Here is a 23,622-nt window from a genome sequence, read left to right on the forward strand (position 1 = left end):
CAAAGTAGGCTAGCATAAAATGCAAATACTCAAGTAAAGTACAAGTATCTCAAAATTGTACTTAAGTAGGCTACAGTACTTGAGTAGGCCTACATCTACTTAGTTACTTCCCACCTACAGGGACGAAAATATAAAAGCCCACTCACATACATTTTCATGATTCAAGTTCTTTATAATCATGTACAGCACTTACGGAAAGGCTCACTCAAATAAAGCTCCTTAAATATGTATTACAATGATTTTTACATTACAGGGATTTCGTTTGTAATGAAACACTGCGTATAAGCGACTCCATGGTGAAACTAGCATCATGTATATCACTGCGGTGCATGCGTGCGTTTGTGAACCTTTACTCCAAGTAAATATCAAAAGACCTGAGTCACATGCAGAGTGGACGCACACAGTTAGGGACCGAACACAAAGAGAGATAGGTGACAGGGGGTTGGCCGGTTTTTGACCAATCAGCGACCACAGAGAGACTTAAAGCTCCGTTACCTGCACCACATCTTGTTGTTCTCAGCCCAGGCGTGCCAGACACTGTGCAAAACCAGTCTTTGTCCTCGCTTGTGATAACGGAACAACCGTACAGCATTTAGTGTCGGTGTGAGTGTCTCGTACACTGCGGCAGGACTTCAGCCATGATGCTCCCCCGGACTTTCAGAGTAGATTATGACCACGTTACAAGCGTCGTATGCGTGGTGGGCGCGGGACTTAACGTGCACCTGAACAGGTAGGCTATTGTTCAACCCATTGTCTTCTACAGAGCCCATGTAACACAGATACAACAGGCTGTGTGTGGCTAATTGTTGATTTGGGGGAATTATATGTATTCCTTTATTAAAGTATTGTATTCTATTGTGAAAAAATAGTAACGTCTTCTTCCTCTGGCAATATTGTTTTGTAAGATAGGCTACTGTATTGTATTAACTTGGTTACAGTAGATTTTTTTTGTTTTGTTTCAATCCTTATTTTCTTTTTACCACTCCAAAATGTTGCATTCAGAGTAATTGTATTTTATTGATTTACTTTTAAAAAGATTCCCATTTTCCTAAAATAAAAACAATAGCCAGTTTATGCTTTCTAAAACTATATTACATCAGTTATATAATAAGCTTATTTTTATAATAGGTTGAAGTAGCCTACAGTTAGAGACGTGGAATTAATTTAATGTTAATTTTGGCAGCTACAGTTTTGTTGAATTACTCCACCCTATTTATATCAATAAGGGTGTACTAAGCAATGACAATTAGTCATTGTAATGCAACTACATCCTGAAACCGGTCATAAAGTTGAGTCAACCCATCTTTAAAACACTTTCATTAAAACTGAACATTATAACATTTATGAAGGTAGAATTGATGGAAGGATTGTTTGTGTAGAACACATGAAACGTGTATACCAAATAAAAGGGCAACAGAGGGTAGCAGAATGCCATTGTTAGCCCACATTAAACAGAGCTGTGAGGAGGATGTCATTTCAATGCAGATCCTGGTGATGGCAGACCACAACGGTTTGTTTTGTACAGTATACGGCAGTCAACAGTTCTCTTTTGTTGCTATCCAACAGGAGAGACTTTGTTGTACCAAAGAAATGTAAGTAAGACGTTCTCCCAAATGCCAGCCTCCACAGCACAACAGACCAAGGCTTGATCCCAGACTGGGTAGAGTGGGAAGAACGGCACACAGATCCCCTCTGGGATTTTTTGAATATCCAAAAATAAAAGTCTGAATCATTCAAGACTGAAAGGGCATCTATTTTAAAGGTGTTGTCAAGTATAGAAGTCCTATTCTTAAATCTTAAAGAATAGCAATTCTCAGTAATTAGAGAGTTATTGGTGGCTGTAATCATTCCTCCTCTCTAAACTGGCTGTGAACAGATCCTGTCCTAACGTGATAGGAATGTAAGTCAAATGGTACAACATGCACAACCCAAAGCCCAAGCCATGTGTTTATCAGATTTCAACATTTCTAACGTTGTTAAACCAAGTGGATCACTTGTTAGTCTTTTTTGCACAGAACATTTTTTTTTTGTTATTCTGTGGACACTGTTTTCATGCTATGTTACAGGATACTCACTTTTTTGACAAACTCATGAGTTGGAATCAAATTAGAAGTAGTTCTCTTCACTGCCAGTGTGGACAGAGGGAATAATTGCACAAAATACTTTTAGTGTACACATGTCTATGACATGGACCTATCATTAATTTGATGATTAGTTCATTTCATGATTAGTTGTGACTGTATGTGGCCTATTTTGAAACAATTATGTGGTAATGGTGCTACCGTAAAACAGCTGACACATGGAAAACCAGGGAAATGGTGGTATGCTGGACTATCAGATGTCTACGTTGTAAGCGCTGAGCTAAAACCCACCTGTTGCGAAATTGGAACTGTGGCTGCAGGCGTACTGCTCTTCTTCGCTTAAATACCATTTCCCTGTAACCCTCACACAATCTCTTTGTTTAATAAGCCACAGCAGGTCTTTCTTGTGTATTTATACATCATGTGTCAAAACCTGCTGTTTGTCTTGTTCTCAGGAGTGCACCTCCAGGCTCTGAGTTCTTCTCTGTGAAGAGCACTGCCACTGTTCAGTACAGCATCAGCCCCCGAACTCAGGAGACCTCCCACCTGTCTCCCATCCCTCTTAAGGGAAACTCAGCCCTTCTCATCCGCATGAGCCGTGCCAGTGATTATGAAAATGATGGCAAGGTGAAGTAGTTGTGCTTGAAACTGATATTCCAAAGCAGCAAGTCATATTTCTTAATTTCAGTATGTGCTGATGTAATAACAGTTTCAGGAAATGGGAGGTTTATTATTTAGAAAAAACTATTATTCAAGTTCATGTTAAAGCAGTCATGGTTAGCAATTTGTCAGAAACAGTTTGCTTATCGTTTTGTATTTTAGGAATCGTTTCATTTCAGAGAATTGCCTTTTGTCATTGGATGAACTTTCTGATTAAGAGTAGAATTTAACGAGAAATCAAACTCACCCTCCTTTTAAGCATTTGTAGCTTTTGCTTCTTTTGATTTATGATTAACTACGTTTCAAATAACCAGAGGAGATATTTCACATTGATCATGAGCTTTTTGCTAAAATGTACAGTGAAACTCCAAAAAAGCATGTATCTTTTAGATTTTGAGTCATCAAATGTCATGATGTGCAATTAAATGCCTTTTTCCGTTGTATTTGAAGTTGTCTATCCAATACTATGGGGAAAAGAAAGATGTCTTGGGGAGGGTCCTCCTGCACCTGACAGCCGTTGGTAAGCAAAATAAGCAAATTGAAAAAAACATATTTATACTACTTATTATTTGTTTGACTTGAAAGAAATGTGTACAAACAGTCTACCTACCCGTACAACATTAGCAATACTCTGATATCAACCATTATCTGGAAAATGTGTGCCATGCAGAGGAACTGTGATAAACAAACTGTGTGTGTTTGTGTGTGCACAGAGATCTCTCTGGATGTGGATGCAGACAGAGACGGTGTTGTGGAGAAAAACAACGCTAATAAGGTGAGCTCAAAGGTGTCAGATAACTTTACAGACACCTAATGAAGGAGATATTTGATCTACGTTTTACTTTCTCATGAACAATAACATGCCAAGTGTGACAAACTGAATTCTGTTTATGTAGATAACTCAGCGTTGCATATTAATCATTTAAAGGGTTTCTGACTACTGTGGATTTGATTTTTACTCTCCAACAGAGGGGAGATCTTTCTATGATTGTGCTATTTAAACATAATTTAGTTTCTTATTCTTGTGTCTTTTTATAAGTTTGATATATATGTAATACAATTGTTGCCGTTAAAATGTGGTGCAAAACATTTGTACCTTTTAGATTTCCATTAAATTACATTCAATCACGTCTGTTTTTTTGAAAACTTGTTAGGGATCATGGAAATGGGGTTCAAATGGTCACGGAGCCATCCTATTGGTCAACTGTGACTCGGAGCGGATGTTCTTGAAGAAACCAGATAGCGAGCAGGACCAGGTCTCCAAAGTGTCAGGTAAAAAACAGCTGCTCTTTGTTCACTCTGCAACATTTTCATTACTATTGCCAGCATTAAAAGGTCACTCATATTTGCTTTTGCACAGTTGGCATATTAAAGTGTTGAAAGGGCAAACCTGTGTGATGAAACTACAAATCTAAAGACCTCTGCGTGAGTGTAGAGGGCAGTTTGATAAAGCAGGCCTCTCAAATGACTTTGCTGCGGATAAACCAGTAGAGCTGAAATCTGATAGTACAAGCAGGTGTTGTTCATTATGTGTGAGTGCCCCGTATTTATCACAGATATGACCTGGCATTCACTGTACTATCTACTTTTAGTGTTAAAAGCATAACAAAGTCACATTCATGTAACCTACCTGTTACATGTTGAGTACAATCTAAAGTATTAGGATTGAATGACATTTGCTGGACACTAACATGATGCTTTGTGGGTGTGCAGATCTGAAGGACATGTCTCTCATGGTGCTGCGGACCAAAGGCCCGGCCAAACTCCCAGAGGGCTACAAGCTCACCATGCACATCTCTCAGGGCGACGCAGAGAGTGTCAGAGTCTTCAGGGCCAGATCCTCTGGAGTGGAGAGCAATTCAATGCGTTAGTAAAGAGTGTGGGTGAAAAACCCAGAACAGACGATGTTGTGTGCATGCAATTCAGAATATGTTTGTGTTAATGTATGAGTGTATGATTACAACGGTAAATCAGACATTTTTGAAACAATTGCTTTATAAACTCTCATTGACTGCTGACTCCTCATTTGTCTTTAACTTGCTTAAATAGAACTTTGGCCTTGATCAGGGCTCAAAACGGTTATGATCCACAAATGTTAAACAAATCCCTGTTTTTGTTAGCTATGCTGCCATATTGACTATAAAGCAGCTGAAAGTGAAACTGTGTGAGATTCAACCATTCTTTGTTTGGTAGGGGAGAGGGAGCACTTGATTGAAGCACATGCATGAAGCACCTTATAATTCAAGCATTGTTTGTGTTGTTCTTGCTCCCCAGAGAAACTGTGGTTCAACCTTTTTGTTAAGGAATATCCTCTGGTGCTGAGCAATGAGGTCCTGTCCCAGGAGGTGCCTTACCTCGGAGGCGTCTCGGAGATGAAGTTTTACGTGGAGGGCCTCAGGTTTCCTGACAAAGACTTCGATGGGCTCATCAACATCAACCTCAGTCTGCTAGAGCCCATCTCTGATGTAAGACCTGCAACATGACATTTATAATGTAACGCCAACTAATCTTTTTACTTTATATACCTTTTTTTTAAAATTAAATTGTATAAAAAACCCAGAACAAATAAGTATAAAATCATATGAACTCTTTGTCCACCTAGTTGTTTTTTCATAGCTTATAACCACAACTCAGTGTCTTTCTGTTGATCTGGCTGAAAGCAAGTTAGTGGATGGATCTTCAGATAAACAAGTGTTTGTGTGAAACCACTATTTCCAAAATCAAGCACAAACTTTCAAACAACATAATTAAACCTTGAACATAACCATTTCTTACAACCTAATACAGCAACGGTTATATCCGTTTTGAGTATGTTTTTGTTGGCTTAGAAAGATTTTTAGTTAACATACTTGTACTCAGCTGCCTCTCTCGTGCTCTGATAGGGTCTCCCTGAGACGCCGATTTTCACAGACACAGCCGTGTTCAGAGTGGCACCTTGGATCATGACACCCAACACCCTGCAGCCTGTGGAGGTGTTTGTCTGCTGGTAAGAGCAGACTGATGAATAATAGAGATGATTGTGACAAAATAAGTTTCAACACTATCTTACCCATACTACGAAATTCACACTTACGGTAGTCTTCATGGTTTCACTTCCCATTCTTGAGTATTCAGTTTACCCATAATCACTCAGATAACGTGTTGGGTATTGGTTAAACTTGAAGATTTCGACACATTATTGCTTAAGGAACTTACTTCTTCTGTTGTTACCTTTTCAGCACATCTGATAACTACCAGTTCCTTAAAGGAATGAGGAACCTTATCACAAAGAGCGGTTACAAGCTTAAGATCTGCCATGAGTATATGAACAGAGGAGATCGCTGGATGCAGGTAAGTCGAATGTGTTATATGAAAAAATACATATTAGAAATGATCATCAACTCACTAAATGTACCTCTACAATAAATGGAAAGCTATACAAAATTCTAATCTAAAACACTGCAATAACAGTGATAATAACGGATTTCATGTAAACCACATTGGGGAAAAAAGGAACCATTGATTAAAAATGAAACAATCCAAAAAGAAAACAAATTCGGTAACACTTTATATTAAGGTACACAAATTCACCCTCAACTACTTTTAATTAACATGCATATTAGCAGTATATTGGCTATTTATTAGTCATTATAAAACTCTTATTAATGCCTTGTTCTACATGACCATAATTAGTATTTGAATTAATATTACCAGAATTAATATTCTACAAGTAATAGGCCATTAGTTTAGAGTTTGTCCTCAATAACCCTCTAATTAGTGCTTATTTATTGCAAGTAAGGAAATTGTTGTACATGAATTTTGATCTTAATATGCTCTGCTCAATATGGGCCTAATAAAGCAGTAGTACCACAAGAATAGCAATTCTCCCATGATAACACTTAACAAATATGATCTATTCTTATGTAACAAGACATGAAACTATAAGTGTTAATTAAGTCTAAATAACTCAAAATGAGGTTTTTCTATCCAAGAATATGTTCCACATTTTAAAGTGAAGTCTTGTTCATAACCAATAAGCTAGCGTTTTGACTCTAATTTACCTGAACAGGTTCCCTATTCTGAAGTTGCCACCTTTTCACACTTTGTAAATACATTAAAGCACACAACTACTGAAATTAACCTCAACAGTACATGAACAAAGTAGGCACACGTTGAAATATATGTTTTATTAATGAACTACTAAAGAGAGGTTCAGACACATGTACCAAAACACGTCAAGTTTCTCCTAGGCTGAGAACACATGCAGCCTGTACTTTTTAATAAAAACTGATTTTTAACAGAGTTTACGTATAATACTGTGTGACTTGCTTGTATGTACTTACACAATAGGTGTAGGCCTACTGTTTTCTCTATGTGTTGTACTGTCTCAGTGTGGAACATAGATTAAACAGCCAGTCAAACTCTTTTGAGAGCCAGGGAATGAGCAACCATGCTCCTTTATTGACTTACTTACAGTCCACTGACATTCAAACGGAGTGAAACTATAAAAAAAGAATTTACACAACACTTAATGATCTCATACATGCAAGTGTAACATACACAGATTAACACATAGGTGTACAAAAGTTAAATATAGCTAATGCTAGCTGTGCAATAAGCATGTAGGCTATACAGGCTAGTATGGCTAACGCATTTTCTCATTGAGTTTAAATTAAACATCTCCAAATGTCACACATAAACACAATACATGTTACTAATCCCCACAGTGTAAGTGTAAGGCTTACACTTACAGTCATTGCTTACTGACGGACTTGTGTCACGATTCTTGTGTTGTGTCACGTTTTTAGTTTTGTGTGTCTGGTCGTGGGTGTTTTTTCTGTTCTCCTTGTCATGTTTTCCTCCCTGTGTATTTTCTGGTCTTTCTCCCCGTGTTATCCTGTCTGTCGTTAGTTTCCCTGGTGTGTCTAATTTCCTGATTGTTTTCACCTTTCATCCCTTCTGTGTCTCCTGTGCTCATCAGCGTCAGTCCCGCCCCTGATTGTTCCCACCTGTGTCTTATTGTCATGTGTTTAAATTCCCCTGTCTCCCCATGTTCAGGTCTATGCGTTTTGTCTATTATCATGGTCAGACCTTTATTCTTGCTTTTTGCCACAGTCAGGTCTATGCTCTCTATGTGCTCTTAATACGTTTTGTTCCTCACCACGTGACCGCTTTCCTTTTATTCTCATTTTTGTCATCTCAGCTAGAGATTTGACCAATTTGTGTTGTTCCCGGCTCCCGGGTCGTGCAATTGGGTCATACCTCCTAAGTGCCTGAGTTTTTAACAACTTGACCCTTTTGCTATTCAGGTTGCATTGGGGAAATTAGTAGTAGTCTACTGCCATGCTATTCAGTTCACTTTCTCCTACTTCCTGTAACCGGTTTCCTGTCTAACCTTCAGTACAAATTTAACAAAAATGTAAATGTGCAAATATGAAACATACAGGTCAATATCACCTTGCTATTGGTAGCTGAACTGTCAATACCTCAAAACATAACGGCCCGTCCACACAGCGGCGTGCGTTGTCGCTTGCCGGCGGGCGTGTCTGAAACTCGACCAACAACCAATCACATGAATCTCCGGCCCCTGACTCACAAGCAGCGGTTTGTTTGGCTAGAGCTTGTACTGGCATATGATTCGATTGGCTGACGCTTCTGCCGGGGCATCAAAAGTTAAACATTGCTCAACTTTTTCAGCGAGCCACGCCAGCAACGCTCCGCGTCGCTTCCCACAATGCAGTTCGGCGAAAAGTGACTTCACCCCATTCAAAGTGAATGGTGAAGCGTCAACGCACGCCGCTGTGCGGACGGGCCGTCCGTGTTCATTGAAAAAAATAGGTATTTCTATATATATCTAAATCTAACCCCTAGATTCCACTGGGTGGAACTGGGTGGGTCTGCCTCGCGTTACGGCTGTGCTGCGGCGTCCGCAAGGATCGCGGCCACTCTAGTCAATGGGTGCTATTCCACCAGACGAACCGCGTTACGGCTCAGAAGCGTCCCAGAATTGTCTCGCCGCTGGGCTCTTTTCGAAATAGGATTGAAGTCTATTTTTCGAAGCGACGTGAGGCGTTGCAGAGGCGGCGGGCAGGAAGTGGACCGGTGACAGCATCCAGCCCATCCCCCAAATAAACTAATTTGGAGACCCTATCCCTCTGTAGTCTTTCAAGTAGGAGGAGAAATGCCAGCGTCCTCCTACAGGCACTGTGCCAATTATATATAGTCTATAGAGAGGCGAAGTCCCTCCCCTTCCGGGAGCCTCCATGGGACCCCGGAAGCGGAAAATTATACATTGAAGTCAATGGAGAGAGAAAAGTTATCTTTTGATCCCGTTTGAATTGTGCCACGAATGACACATATGATGTTTGTCAATCTTAAACAATCATTTCCATGCAAAAAAAGTCACAGTTTGTCGTAAAAATGCTGAAATATAAGACTATGAATAATACGCAACTAGAAAGACTACAAATCCCAAATGCATTCTGGGTCGCGTAAGTGATGTCATAGGCGATAATGCTCCAAGACTGGTTGTGACTCGCAAAGCAAAGAGGAAGAAGAAGACTGATTTATTCCCTCCAATAAATATAAGAGATTGCTCCAATAAATTCACTTTTACAAGATGCCTGTGTGCTTTGTACGAGGTTGTAATCACAAAAGAGATCATACCACTTGCTCGTTCTATCGCTTCCCGTCTGATGAAAGGACCAGGAGTCGTTGGACCAAACATATCAGGTAATATACATGTTTTGCATGGAACATAGTCAAGTTAGCTACCTAGCTAGTAGCGAGCATGTTAGTTAGCATTATATTACATTACTTAGCCTTGTCATTTGTATTAGCCTTAACATGAAGTAAACCAAAATGTTAAACAGTAAGAGTAGTCATGATGGTAAGTATTTTGTGAAACATTTGAAGAGTAGCCTATCGCCCCCTCCACCAGGTGCTAAGGGGGCGGGAGGTAGGCTAACGCCACATTAGTATCAGCGATCTTTTCTACTTAATGCTATCTGCACAAATGGTTAACATTGACCATTAAAAGATCAGGCAGTTCAGGGAGAGTCGAAGGAAGGAAGGCAGGCAGCTTTGCATGACATTCTTCTGGACGTGTTTCATTGTGATGATAGTGAGTGAGTCAATCTGTTTGTTGGAAAGACAGTAGTTGAGTGATTACTGAGAGAAAATTATTAAAAGAGATAATTATTCAGTGTTGTTACTTTAAAGTGTTGTTACTGACCTTTTTCTCTTTTATTTTCTTTACCTCACCTGTAACTGCTGAGACCCTGAGGAACATGCACACTGGTCTGACCTGCTCTGGTAACCTGATTTCCACTGTACGTAATAGTATTTGGTTATGGTATATTATTTATATACATCAAAGGCACAATGCACCCCTCAGAGACACACATGTATTGAGTGTGATATTTTGCATTGGTCATGTGAAATCATCTTTACACACTAGAAAACTGTAGGAGCGGCAACTTGTTTTGAAATTGAATTTTTAATATCCGATAATAAAGTTGATCTGTTTTCTTTATTCTTCTCTCTTCCCAGCTCCATCCATCACCATTCTCTGTTCCTGCCAGGTCCTGCTTGCTAATCAATGCTCATATTTTTTTTACACAATTACAAATAAAGTCAATGTATTGTATGACATGAAGTTGTGCTTCATTCTGAGTCAATAATAAATTCATTCTGCCTTCAGCTGCAAAATTATTGTGGACTGCACCGACATCCATGTAGCAGCCCCCCCCCCCCCCCAGTAAGATGAACCAAGCAAAGCTGACATACTCAACATACAGCTGTGCTCTTAAGTTTACATGAAGAATTTGTGAAATATTGGTAATAACAGGTTTAAATGATTATTAGTAATTAATTATATAATTTTCTCATCGTAGATGAGCAGACAGGGAGCAGATGAGAAAAGCAGAATATGCAGCTGCCATTTTCCACATGGAAAAGAGAAAGGGCCAAGTGTATTTGAGTGGACAAAAGAGAAATCCCAAATACGAAAAATAAAATTATACAATTTAGATATGTATACAAATAAATACATATCCTATATACACCATGTATAATGATGGTGTATGATGTAGAAGGAAGTGTGGTAGATAACAATTAAATATAGAGTTACATACAGATCCATGTTACAGCAAAAGATGGAATAACTAAGAAGCACACAGTATAATAATAATTACACGCAACAATTAAATAACTGCTCAGCATCTCCACCACAATCCCAATCTGCTGTGTCCTGTTTTCCTCCCCTCTGCATAACACCCCATCACACATACGAAACACAACGCAGAGTCCGAGGGTGTTAAGAGTATGTTTATTTAAATGTCCTCCTCTCTACTGGCCAACACAGGGAGCATATGCTGGGTGTAGAATTGTTCCAGGAGGAGGAGATTTCCATGCCATGCAGGGTCTTTGGGGATGGGGATGATGATCCCCTCCTTCGTGGTCCACAGTAGCAGAGACTCCGGTCTGTGATTTGCAGCTGTTATATAATATACAATACATTTTTTTGAAAAACATTTGATCAAAAAATAAAGATTTGGTCAGGATCTAGAGTCAGTGTGTAGTTTATTAATTAATCAATGCTCTCTACATTAGGAAAACACATACCAGTGTACCAGAGGGAGTCACACACAGCTGTGCCTAGATAACCAAACAAATTGACAACAGGGATGCAAACTCATCAGGTATGAAAAAGGTGACAAGGATCCGAGCCCCCTGACCCCACAGAATATCGGCTTTAAAATGAGGAATAACAGAGGATTTTAGCAGTCAGAACAACTAAAGCAGCAGTGTTAATATTAACAGAAACGCCATAGAGTCACATCTAATAGAAATATATAAAAAGCATTTATTTTAATTGTGTAGCAGTCAGTTTATAATTTTGGCAGCACTGTTGAGCATTTTGAAAATGTATTTTCAGGCCTCTGTGCAAGGCTTAGTCTTTCTATCTTTATAGCCACTGGTGTAAAGTAACTAAGTTCATAAACTCAACAAGTACTATACTTGGGCACAATTTTGAGATACTTGTACTTTACTTAAGTATTTCAATGTTTTGCTACTTTGTACTTCTACTCCACTACAGTTCAGAGGTAAATGGTGTACTTTTACTCCACTACATGTATGTAATACCTTTAGTTACTTACAGATGTGGATGAATGATGTGAAATATAATCAAGTGTTAAATCAGACTTTAGTTCCACCTGGAGTAAATCCAAAAGCTACCCTGCAGTATACAAAGTCATTCAGACTAGCTGCACCTTTACCAGCTTTGAGAACACTTTCATGATCAATCATTATAAAACGTATCATATTATTCTGAAATGGACCAATCTGCAAAATGACTACTTTTACTGTCGCTACTTTCACTATATTTTGATAATAATACTTTTCTACTTTTACTTGAGGAACATTTGGAATGCAGGACTTTTACTGTAACAGAGTATTCCTACACTCTGGTACTTCTACTTTTACTCAAGTACAAGAACTGAGTACTTCTAATTTTAATCAATTACAAGATATATACTTATACCACCTCTGTTTATAGCCTATGAAAAAAACGATTAGAAAACGAAGGCTAAAGCTAACGTTAGCAGATAGTGACAATGTATGCTAGTTAGCTAGCTCAACGATAATATTGCGACGGGAAAAAAAAACTTTTCAGTGCACATCACGCTCTGCCGCTCCGACAGGGAGCTCTACTCTGAACACCTGAACGGCCCGTTCTAACAGCTGTTCACCAGCGGTCCAGTCTGTGCCACAGGGACTCCGGACGCACAGTTAATATTAACGAACGCACCGTAGGTAATGTAGCTGCTGAAGCTAGACCATCATCGCCGAGCAGCAGAGGCTTATTATACATCATGAGCAGAGCCGACAGGCAGGAAGACTCGAGCACACAGCTCGCGCTTCATTATAATATATATAAAAAAAGCTCGCGGCCGCACATTAATCCGGGTCCCAGACCCCCTCCCATACCCAAAAAATATTTTTATTGCAGATCTACAGGAATCACAAAAACGACCTATTTTGGATTCAAAACGGAGAATTTCGCCGAAAGGTGACAAGTTTGCATCCCTGGACAAGATAACCAAAATCCTTGAATCTACACACAGCAAATAAACTCAAATGACACAACGAGATGTAAAAAGGAGATCACACATATAGTCGATATAGAACTGGCCGCTTCAATCTGAAGAGCAACTAAAACAAAACACGGGAGTGTATCTTGTTCTTGTGAACACTAATGTTATCCACAGCATACACAGACACCACAAAGTTCTTAAGGAGAAAACTAGTTTCTAAAACAAAACACGTTAGTGTACCTTGTTAGCTAGCTGACATTAACCTTAAACATTGCACTCATATTACTCACTGAAACCTTGTAAAGCCGGTCCCGCATGCTGGCTCTTACAGAACCGCTCCCTTTCGTGTATGTACAGCTCTCAACATGCCCAGACTTGTAGTGATTTTCACCTCGTTTTATACATTTTCGCCTCATTCTGAAAGAAACAGGTGAAATTTACTAACGTGACAGCCATCTTTGTGATGGTGACGCGTATTTTGCGAGACCAGAGACCTGTAGTTCACTGAGCGGTTTCACACAAAAAAAATTGTAACTTCACAGTTTTACGACACATTTTTATTTTTTTGACTTGCAAAATGTTCTTTTAATTTGACAAACATCATATGTGTCATTCGTGGCACAATTCAAACGGGATCGAAAGATGACTTTTCTCTCTCCATTGACGTCAATGTATAATTTTCCGCTTCCGGGGTCCCATGGGTCGGAAGTAGATGGGCGGGACTTCGCCTCTCTATACAGAATAATTATGATGATAAATGCATTTTTTTACCACTAAAATACAGCAACACATCTTTGATTCATGTCGTTTACAACTGGGATATTACAATTATTATTAACTTTGTCTGTACAAAGTAGCCTGTCCAGGAAATATGCCCAAATCAACAAAGTGCGAGCCGGCAGGCAAGACGCTCCGCTTCTGAAATGCTTCTGAAACGCGCACGGTAGGCGCAGCGACCTGCAACCTGGGAGTGTAATGTTCTAGGGGGGCAATAGTGGATTCAAATATATTTTAGCTACGAAGGTACCTGACCATTTAGCGCTTTGTAAGTTAAAATAAGTATTTTAAAATCAATTATGTGCTTTACTGGCAGCCAGTGTAAGGCTGCTAAAATTGGAGTGATGTGGTCTATTTTCCTGGCTTTAGTTCGTATACGGGCTGCATCATTTTGTACTAGCTGAAGATTTGTAATGGATGTGGTGGGACAGCCTGATAGAAGGGAGTTGCAGTAATCCAGCCTAGAGGTTATAAAAGCATTAGTTTTTCTGCATAATTTTGAGGATATGTCTGATTGTTTTACAAGTTGTTGATGTTGTTAAAAAACTTTGATAAGATCTCTACATCTAATTTTCAGGACGAGCTGGAGTTTGGATACATCGACTCACCTCATCACCGGTTTCCTGTTGTTCTGGATTCTCCTCGTGATAGGGGTCTCAAGGATTTTCCATACGATGAGCTGCTGGTGAGACTCCTTTTTAATAAAGTTTCAAGAATTTTAACCAGATATTTGTATTCCCTTTCGGGGACAACCTTCAACACAAATGTTGAAAGCAGAGTATTTCCTCAAGTCTGAGCCGGAGCCTTAACCACCTGCATGTCCTCAGGGCCCCGACTTTGGCTATGTGACGAGGGTGGCCCAAAGAGAAGACGTGAGCAGTTTGGACTCATTCGGTAATCTGGAGGTTAGTCCTCCCGTTACCGTCAATGGGAAAAACTACCCCCTGGGCAGAATCCTCATCGGAGTGGCTTTCCCTACGTAAGTTTGTAACAGGGGAACACAGGACACAGTGTGGCGAGGACTTGTCAACATTATTTAATTAATTTGTCTTTTTCTTCAAGGGCCACTAAAGGACGCAACATGACCAAAGTAGTCCAAGACTTCTTGTGGGCTCAGAAGGTTCAGGAGCCCGTTGCCTTATTCTCTGACTGGCTCTTAGTCGGCCACATAGATGAATTCATGAGTTTTGTTCCTGCATCTGACAGAAAGGTAAATGATCCCTTTTAAATAGAAACTTTAGTTATTTTGAACCAAAAGTTGCCTTCTTTGTGCTTTATCTTTACCACATTAGTGGTCATTTTAACGCAAACTACAAAGTTCATTTCCGTGAAAAAGCAAGTTTACTTTGAAAAAGCTGTTGTGCAACACGTGTCAATTTGCATGTCATTAATTTGAGAATGCACGAAAAACACGGAATAACTTTGCTCAAGACATGAAACACATTACATACATTGCATAGTTAGGAGACAGAAAGCTGCTAGCTGTTACCGGTGGATACCGACATGCTTTTATGTGATGGATTGAATAAGCTCCCAGGACAATGGGGCAGCTGCTGTTATCTTTGTCTCTTGTGTTTCTATGCACAGGGATTCCGGCTGCTGCTGGCCAGCCCGGACGCAGGCTACAAACTATTCAGAGGCTTACAGAGGGATGGACACGGGCAAGCCAAACTGTTCGAGGGTAGGCCTGTCTCAAACTAAATTGGAAAAAACAACTACACAATGAGTTCTTAGCAATGCACACAGTCATCATGTTATCCTCCCCACTTCCAAAAAGGTCTGAAAGATGAAGAACAACAAACAGTGGATGAGATTCTGAATGACAAAGGGCTCGCAGCTGAAAATAACTACGTGCAGGTGAGTGGGATTGTATAGTAAGGCCAACATACAGCTTGCTTTGTCTACTTTTTGGTGCAGGGAATAAAATCCCCCGAAGATCTAATTGCAAAGTTATAGCAAAATTCTCACAAGGATTTTATCACCTCTGTACTTTTTCATTAAAAATTATTTTCCTTCTCAAGACAACCGCAAGCCAGAAATTACACTCATAATGTAGACAACCTCATTCCACAACTGTAGGTGTTAATATAGCACTATAACAGCTTATACTCTGCGTAAACTCGGCATGATTTTAGATAGACTGCAGGATTTGCTCCCATTCAGACAAATGAGCATTAGTGAAGGAAAGCATTGATGTTAGGGGATAACGACTGTCTCACTGTCAGCGTTTCTGTTTATTTAAAGGAGACCTATCATGCTATATTTAAATGATATAGTGTATGACCATACCTATATAAGGTATATTTATACATTTTATTTTTCAAAATACCAAACAGATCATTTTTTAGCCATGCCTCGTTTCGCTCATTTTCGCTCTATTCCAAGCCTGTCTTTGAACATTCTGAGCAGCAGCTGACCACGCCCCCCTGCAGAAGAGGGGGGCATGAGCCGGCGAGAGTCACGTTACCATGTTTGCTGTGATTACGAGTGTGGAATAAACATGTCATCTCAGGGCAATGCATGTGTTCAAGCATATTATCAATTTGATCCAGAAAGTGACCCTGAACCAGCGGAGGTTTTGGTGGAGGGGCAAACATCTCGGTTGCAGCAGGACGCTTCTGAATGGTTAGTTGACAACATACTTGTCAACCCTCCCGATTTTTGCGGGAGACTCCCGATTTCATTGCCCTCTCCTGGTTTCGTCCCGGGGTCATATTTCTCCCGATTTCTGACAGAATCAGATTTACACACGACTGTTTCCACTCGGACTTTAATACAGCTACACCATTGTTTGGTTTCCATGGTAACACATCTCTTTAGTAGCGCGCGCAACTCAAAGTCTGAGAGGGTGAGGCAGATCAAGGACGGTGCTACAGGCCGCAAGGCAGTGCACTTACAACTACAATAAGCATGTTAATGTTAATCTAACAGCTCCGGCGATCCACTAGCACAGCACCGCCCCCCCCCCCCCCCCCCCCCGCAATTTGGCAAGAAAAACTGAATTAACAGAACCCGACCATAAATCTTTACTGTTGGCAGCATGCATTTAACATTGTTTCCCCTGCATCCTGTCAAAGTAAGATTCATCCAACAGAAAGCCAGATGAAGTAAAGGATTCATCCCTTTTGACAACAAGTTTCCACTGCTCTCAAGACTAACATTGATATTGCTGTTGTTAGTCTGAATATGTCCCCGCTTGACCACTTGTATCAAAGCTCCTGATGAACACTTTTCATGATGAAGGCTATTTGTCTTTTCTCCCTACCAAGTTCCAACATATTTGATGTGCATTAGGACTCAGCAGCCCTGTTATATGAACCTGTTTGAGCTTGTATGGCCTTCTGCATAACTTTTTCTGCCTTTCGATGTTTGAATTCTACAATCCACCTTTGGGGGTGGACACGTTTTCACACGAGCCATGGCCAAGAAAGCTGCTCTACGCCTTTCCACCGCTGCACCTCATTCTCCCCCTCCTGGGCGGGGCGACACTCAGACCGAACCCCTCCTTTGTTCCCAAGAGCCTAAGGACTTCGTTCAGCTCAAGGGCTATTCAGTTAGGTGGCTTTAATCTTCCACCCCATATTGGGGCCAGGGAGGCTAGATTGCACCTCCTCTGCCCGGCTGCCTTTAGGCGCACTGAACTGCTGTTTGTGTGCTTTGGGGGTGGTGTGGCCGGTAAAGCTCTGTCCAAGAAACGCCTGGCAGGGTGGCTCTGCGAGTGCCTTTCACATGCCTACGGACAGGCGGGGAGAACCTTCCCCACGGGGGTCCGTGCACAATCTACACAGGGTATGGCTGTGTCTACAGCCTTATTCAACGGCGTGAGTGTGGAGGACATGTGCACGGCGGCGTCTTGGTCCACGCCAGACCCCTTCATAAGGTTTTATCTCTTGGACATGTCTGGCTCCTTCTCATCGTCTGTGCTTGCTGGGAGAGCCTTCCTCACTATTTTCCATGCACACTCTTCACGAGGTAAACGTGTCTGAGTGTGGGGGACATGGTGCACTTACAATCTCCCGACTTCTCCACGGTCACAACCGAGGGAGAAGTAGTTGTGGTGCAGTGGCTGTTAACCAAAAGCCGGTCAGGGGCAGTGTGATGGGTCGATATTGTCGGACAACAGGGCGTTTATGCACCAGGGCTCCGCCCACTGTACCCATAGAGTCCAATAGAGCAGTGGTTCCCAACCTGGGGGTCGCGACCCCCTTGGGGGATCGGCAAAGATCACAGGGGGGGCGCCAGACCTCAGATGATTTGAGGCCTAATATCATATTTAGAATTAAAAAAAATAACAATTTACATATCTTTTTTTTTTTACATATCATTTTTTTTACATATTGTAACGCAAAAATATCATTAAGCCATGATTACCGCTAAGAGCCTTGTCTATATTACAATAAAATATAGAAATTAATTGATTAACTAAAATTAAAATTCAAAAAATTCATCTGATACTCCTCCGATTGGCGCCAACATTGACGCTACTGTGTCAGCTTTCATAATAATAACAGCTTGCTGCGCTTGCTGCGCTTGCTAGCTAGCGACCGACTTCATAAGGTGAATATTTTTGTCTAAAAATGTCTGAAAAACGTAAAGGAGATGACAGCTCATCTGCAATCAAAAAGAAAATGAGGACCTACCTAGAGAGCTATCTTAACTTCGGTTTCATGGAGGGAACGGACAAAACCCGCCCAGAGTGTGTGATATGCAGAGAGAAGCTAGCCAACGAAAGCATGAAACCCAGCAAAATGAAGAGACACCAAGAGACCATGCACCCAGAAACCGTCGGGCGTGATCGGGACTTTTTCATAAAGAAACAACACCTTGCAAAGGCAAACAAGCCAATGGATATTAGAACAGCGTTTGTTAGGGCTGGCAGCGAGGCCTCTTTTGAATTTGCACTTTTAATAGCAAAGGCAAAGAAACCGCACAACATTGCCGAGCAGCTCATTAAGCCAGCTTGCATTAAGATGGCTGAGAAACTGTGCGGCCCGCAGGTCGCAGAGAAGCTAAAAACTGTACCACTGTCAAACAATACGGTGAAAGACAGAATTGAGCTGCAGCTGCTCGAAAAGCTTGGAAAGGGGCCATTTGCCATATAACTTGATGAAACCACAACTGTAGCAGACGAGGCTGTGCCGATCGTTTATGCGCAATATATCGATGGGGAAGATTTGAAGCAGGACATTCTTATGTCAGTCAACCTTACCAATACCACCCGGGGTGAGGACATTTTTACTGCAGTGGATTCTTACCTCTCATCCCACAAGCTTTCCTATGAGAATTTAGTTGCATGTTGCACAGACGGAGCTGCCTCAATGATGGGGAAAAACAAGGGATTTAACAGTCGCTTGAAAGAAAAGGCCCCACACTGCACAATATTTCACTGTGTGATACATCGCCAGGCCATGGCCAGCAAGAAACTGTCAGAAGACCTCAGCGAAACTCTCTCAACTGTTATTAAAATAGTCAATTTCATCAAAGGTCGCCCTACCAACAAGCGTCTATTCGCAGACTTGTGCGAGGATGAAGCGCGCCAAACCCTCCTCCTGCACACCGAGGTGCGCTGGCTCTCACGCGGCCGAGTGCTGGCACGCTTTGTAGAACTGAAGGAAAAAATTGAAGAGTTTCTACAAACTCGTAACCACGCACTGTCAGAGCAAGTGACTGAGTCATTCTGGATTAAAACAGCATACCTGGCCGACATCTTCAGTCTCTACAATGAAACAAACAAGCGTCTGCAAGGCGTGGAGTCCAACATTCTCCAATGATGCATTTGTGCGCAAACTGGAGTACAGGGTCGAGAAAATGGAGAGGGGGGAGCTGCAACAGTTTCCACTACTGCTGAAACAATCCCAAAACAATCCTGAAACGGTGCCTGTACGTCGCGAGTTCATCCGCCATATGAACGCACTGCAAACGGAAATGCAATCACGGTTCGCTGACATAGACGAGTATGTCTCCAAGGAATTGTGGGTTTTAGATCCCTTTATTGCCAAAGTTGAGGATGTGGAATACCTGGATTGCGAAGATGAGCTCACCGACCTCCAGAATGACTCGCTGTCAAAGAAATACTTCCAGGAAAAAGGATTTAAAAACGTTTGGATTCTCAAAGGACCAAGCCTCGCTCCAAAGATCACACTGCATGCCACGACCAGGATTACACTCCCATTCAGTACGACATATCTATCAGAAACAGCCTTCAGCGCACTTGTTGCCATCAAAACAAAAGCACGCAACACACTGGACGTTCACAAAGACTTTAGACTGGCTGTCACTCACATTACACCGGACATTCCATCCCTGGCTGCGGGCGTGCAAGCCCAAGGTTCACATTAATGAACCTACTTGAATCTCGTCTTCTCTCTGCTACCTGTTCCATGGCAGACAAGCATTTGATTTACCTGCTTAATATGCCAGTTTTTCATTTTTGTTTTATACAGGCCTATGCAACCATATTACCATTTATTTATGAGACATAGTATATTCTTTTGAAGTGTCCTGTTCTTCGACATTTGAAATAAATATGATGCATACATTTGCAAGTTAGTAGCTAATAAAAGCATACAAAGACAGAAATGTATCATTTTTTCTTTAATAGAAATGTTTCTTCTGCGCGTAAAGTGTCGGTTTCAGTTGGATTATTTGTCACAGTTGCTCCGATCAGATCGGTCTCCTCCATTTTGTAGATTATTTACGATTTTTTTTTAATCCACATAAACACATCGCCAAAATCCGGCTTACTTTGAGCATGTGTTTTAAACAGTTTAATCCCTTTGTGAATTGTTTCCACTTGCGCCGTCCTTTAATTTCTTGATACAGCGGGCATCCAAATTCATTAATCCTGAGTCCAATAACCAACAAAGTCACTCCAATAGTGCTCCTTAATTACGCTTTCATCCTCCTTTAAGGAAATACTTCACATTCATCCAGTTTGTGACAGTAGTTGTAGCATTTTTGAGACTTTTAAACTTTAATTACCGCTGTGTGTGTGTGTGTGTGTGTGTGTGTGTGTGTGTGTGTGTGTGTGTGTGTGTGTGTGTGTGTGTGTGTGTGTGTGTGTGTGTGTGTGTGTGTGTGTGTGTGTGTGTGTGTGTGTGTGTGTGTGTGTGTGTGTGTGTGTGTGTGTGTGTGTGTGTGTGTGTGTGTGTGTGTGTGTGTGTGTGTGTGTGTGTGTAACCGCTGTTACCAGGCACGGCTGTCACTACCCGATCTGCCCCCCTGCCCGATCTGTACTGCGCATGTGCAAGATGGTCCGCCATACTGGACAACTACATACGGCAACTGTAATAGGACACTTCACACAGTGGCGTTTGGCAAAGCAGAAAAAGAACACAAAAAACCGGGAGAGATGAGTTATTGTTATGACAACGTGACTTCACTATTATTTAACAACTCTTTTTATTGGGCTCTTTTATTTGGGGTTAAGTACATTGTCAGAATAAGTGAGACATAGATTTAACTTCTGTTAGACAGCTATATGCCATACATTTTTGCATACATTCACAGTAAATATTTATTCAGTATGATAACTTCCAAACAGAAGTTAAATCCATTTTCTTTTTGTGCTTTGCCAAACGCCACTGTGTCAAGTGTCCTAGTTGGGTTGCCGTACGGAGTTGTCCAGTATGGCAGACCATCTCGCACATGCACAGTACAGATCGGGCAGGGGGGCAGATCGGCAACAGCGATAATTAAAGTTTCAAAGTTTTGGGGGGTCGCAAATTCCAACAGGAGTCATTTGGGGGGGCCCTGGGTGAAAAAGGTTGGGAACCCCTGCAATAGAGGGTGGAGCCTGTGTAAGATATAACGAGGGGTTACTATTTATAGTTATATAAGCACAGGCGGAGCCCTCTATTTGGGGCCCTGTCTGTCCTATGCCGCTCGCTGAAGAGGGTGTAGGATGACAGTCAGGACAGGAGGCATGGCCGCCTTATATACAGTGAGCTTGCGCGGGCTACGTTTATAGATATCTCAGTAGGTGAATGCTCGCATTGGCATGATTGAGGGTAGTACCCATAGAGTCCAGTAGAGGGCTCCGCCTGTGCTTATATAACAAGGGTTACAATACGTAACCCCTCGATCTTGAGTGCAGGAAAATTTATTTTTTCTTTTGCTTAAAGCACTGTTTTTTGTGAGACCCTTCGCTAATAAGAGGTTACAGATACAAATTGGGTGTTGTATAGTTTGTGTAATGGATGATGTATTTGTTACTGCCTGTTCTCTCAGAGATGCATTGACTGGAACAGAGATGTGCTGAAGCGAGAGCTGGGCCTGGACGACGAGGACATCATCGACCTGCCAATCCTCTTCAAGTTAGTGATGGAGGAGAACGACAACAACAAGGCTGAGACCGAGCTCAGAGCAGTGGCTTACTACCCTGACATGGTGTGTGCAGACATATTGCTTATACAGTATGTTATTGTTTGAAATAAATCTAAGAGACGATACCGTGAGTCTTATGATCCATCTTATCTCTTTCCAGGTGAACATGATCGTCTTGGGGAAAAACCTGGGCATTCCGAAGCCCTTTGGCCCCAAGGTGAACGGACGCTGTGCCCTGGAGGTGGAGATGTGCTCCCTGATGGAGGGCCTGGGTCTCAGCTGCACCTTCATCGACGACTTCGCCTCCTACCACAAACAACTGGGAGAGGTGCACTGCGGCTCCAACGTCCGCAGGGAACCATTTGATTTCAAGTGGTGGAACCTGGAGATGTGAATAAAAACTGATCCGTGGGTGGAGAAGGGTTAGAGGACCAGGTTCAGGTTCAAGAAAACAAACGCAGCCCCTCTCATTTTCTTGCCTTACATTTTCTCTAAAATCATGAAACGCTTTATTTTCTCATAATCTTGCAATGCGTGCCAATTTCCCGCACCCCCAATTTTTTTTTTACAGAGTTATCACCTATGTAGGGACAATTAACCAAGGGCTCGGTCTAATATGTATCTTCTTCTTTAATAAACATTTTTGGTGGCTTTATTTACAAAAAAAGATGTAAAGCAATATTTACAAATATGTCTTTTGAACAAGGGCTTAAGCAGACAAGAACATAACTACAATCATTTGAACGGAGCACATAGAAGGGTCCCTCCTTTTGTTGTGGTTTATAGCAAACACAGTTGGATGAACGCTACCACATAGTAATATGCTATAATATTACATCGCCACAAGAGGGCGCACATCCTCTACTCAAGCATTTCCAAAGTAAAATAATTTGACATTTTTTTCATGAATCAATTTCAGAGGCTGTAATGCACACATGTGTAATTATTACCAAAAATGTATCCTCATATCTTTTCAATGCCTTTTTCAAGTAAAAAGCAAAAGATTATAGCTTGATGAACCCACTTTGGGTTGTTTTGCATTTGGTCCAGTGTCTGAACCCTTTTTCACTTTCACAAACTGGAAATGCTGTTTTTAAATCAGCTAAGACAATAAATCTCATGTTCGCTTCAGTCATATTACTTAAATAAAGTCCATATGTCAGTTCTTTCCTTCATCATAAATTGAAAAACATGAATAAGCTTATCTGCTCTGAAAAGGGGAGCTGTTTCAGACTTAAAGGTCCCATGTCATGGCCATTTTTACTGATCATAATTCCATTGTTGAGGTATCCTAAAATGCATTTATATTGTGCAATTTTCCAAACTCACATTGGTTTCTCATACAGCATCTCTGTATAGTATGTGTTCCCCGGTGTCTCGCCGACCCAACACCAGTGAGCCAGATCACAGTGTCCCGCTCCTCACCGCAGCGAGCCTCGCAATGTCCCGCCAAGTGTGTGTGTGTGAGGAAGTCCGCAGATTGGTCCAAAATGTAACGGCTCCGTGGACGTTAAGTCATTATACCCGAAATACGTCACTATACCCAAGAAGTAAACAATGCAAAAAGAGAAATCTCCAACGAGGCGTTCTGGGGCAGCATAGACAGGTCTTTTTCTGTGTTAGAGTTTTACTCGCTACAGGGCGTACTTTGAGGGTTTTTGACTCTGCAGACCGTTTACATGCAAAAAAAGCTACATAAT

General features: G+C 41.3%; 1 protein-coding gene across 1 annotated transcript; it reads left to right on the forward strand.

Moving 5' to 3' along the window:
* Positions 1 to 435: 435 nt before the first annotated feature.
* On the forward strand, positions 436 to 23,084 carry LOC307040496 (protein-arginine deiminase type-2-like). Its single transcript, XM_079683384.1, has 16 exons — positions 436 to 730; positions 2,537 to 2,708; positions 3,192 to 3,261; positions 3,455 to 3,516; positions 3,896 to 4,013; positions 4,455 to 4,607; positions 5,016 to 5,206; positions 5,624 to 5,727; positions 5,960 to 6,071; positions 14,175 to 14,282; positions 14,425 to 14,576; positions 14,660 to 14,807; positions 15,185 to 15,278; positions 15,375 to 15,454; positions 21,827 to 21,985; positions 22,083 to 23,084. The coding sequence occupies exons 1-16, from the start codon at positions 639 to 641 to the stop codon at positions 22,314 to 22,316; spliced, it is 2,049 nt and encodes a 682-aa protein (XP_079539510.1). The 5' UTR covers positions 436 to 638; the 3' UTR covers positions 22,317 to 23,084.
* Positions 23,085 to 23,622: the final 538 nt, after the last annotated feature.

Source organism: Notothenia rossii (genome assembly GCF_949606895.1).
Source record: "Notothenia rossii genome assembly, chromosome: 5".
Taxonomy (NCBI): Eukaryota; Metazoa; Chordata; class Actinopteri; order Perciformes; family Nototheniidae; genus Notothenia; species Notothenia rossii.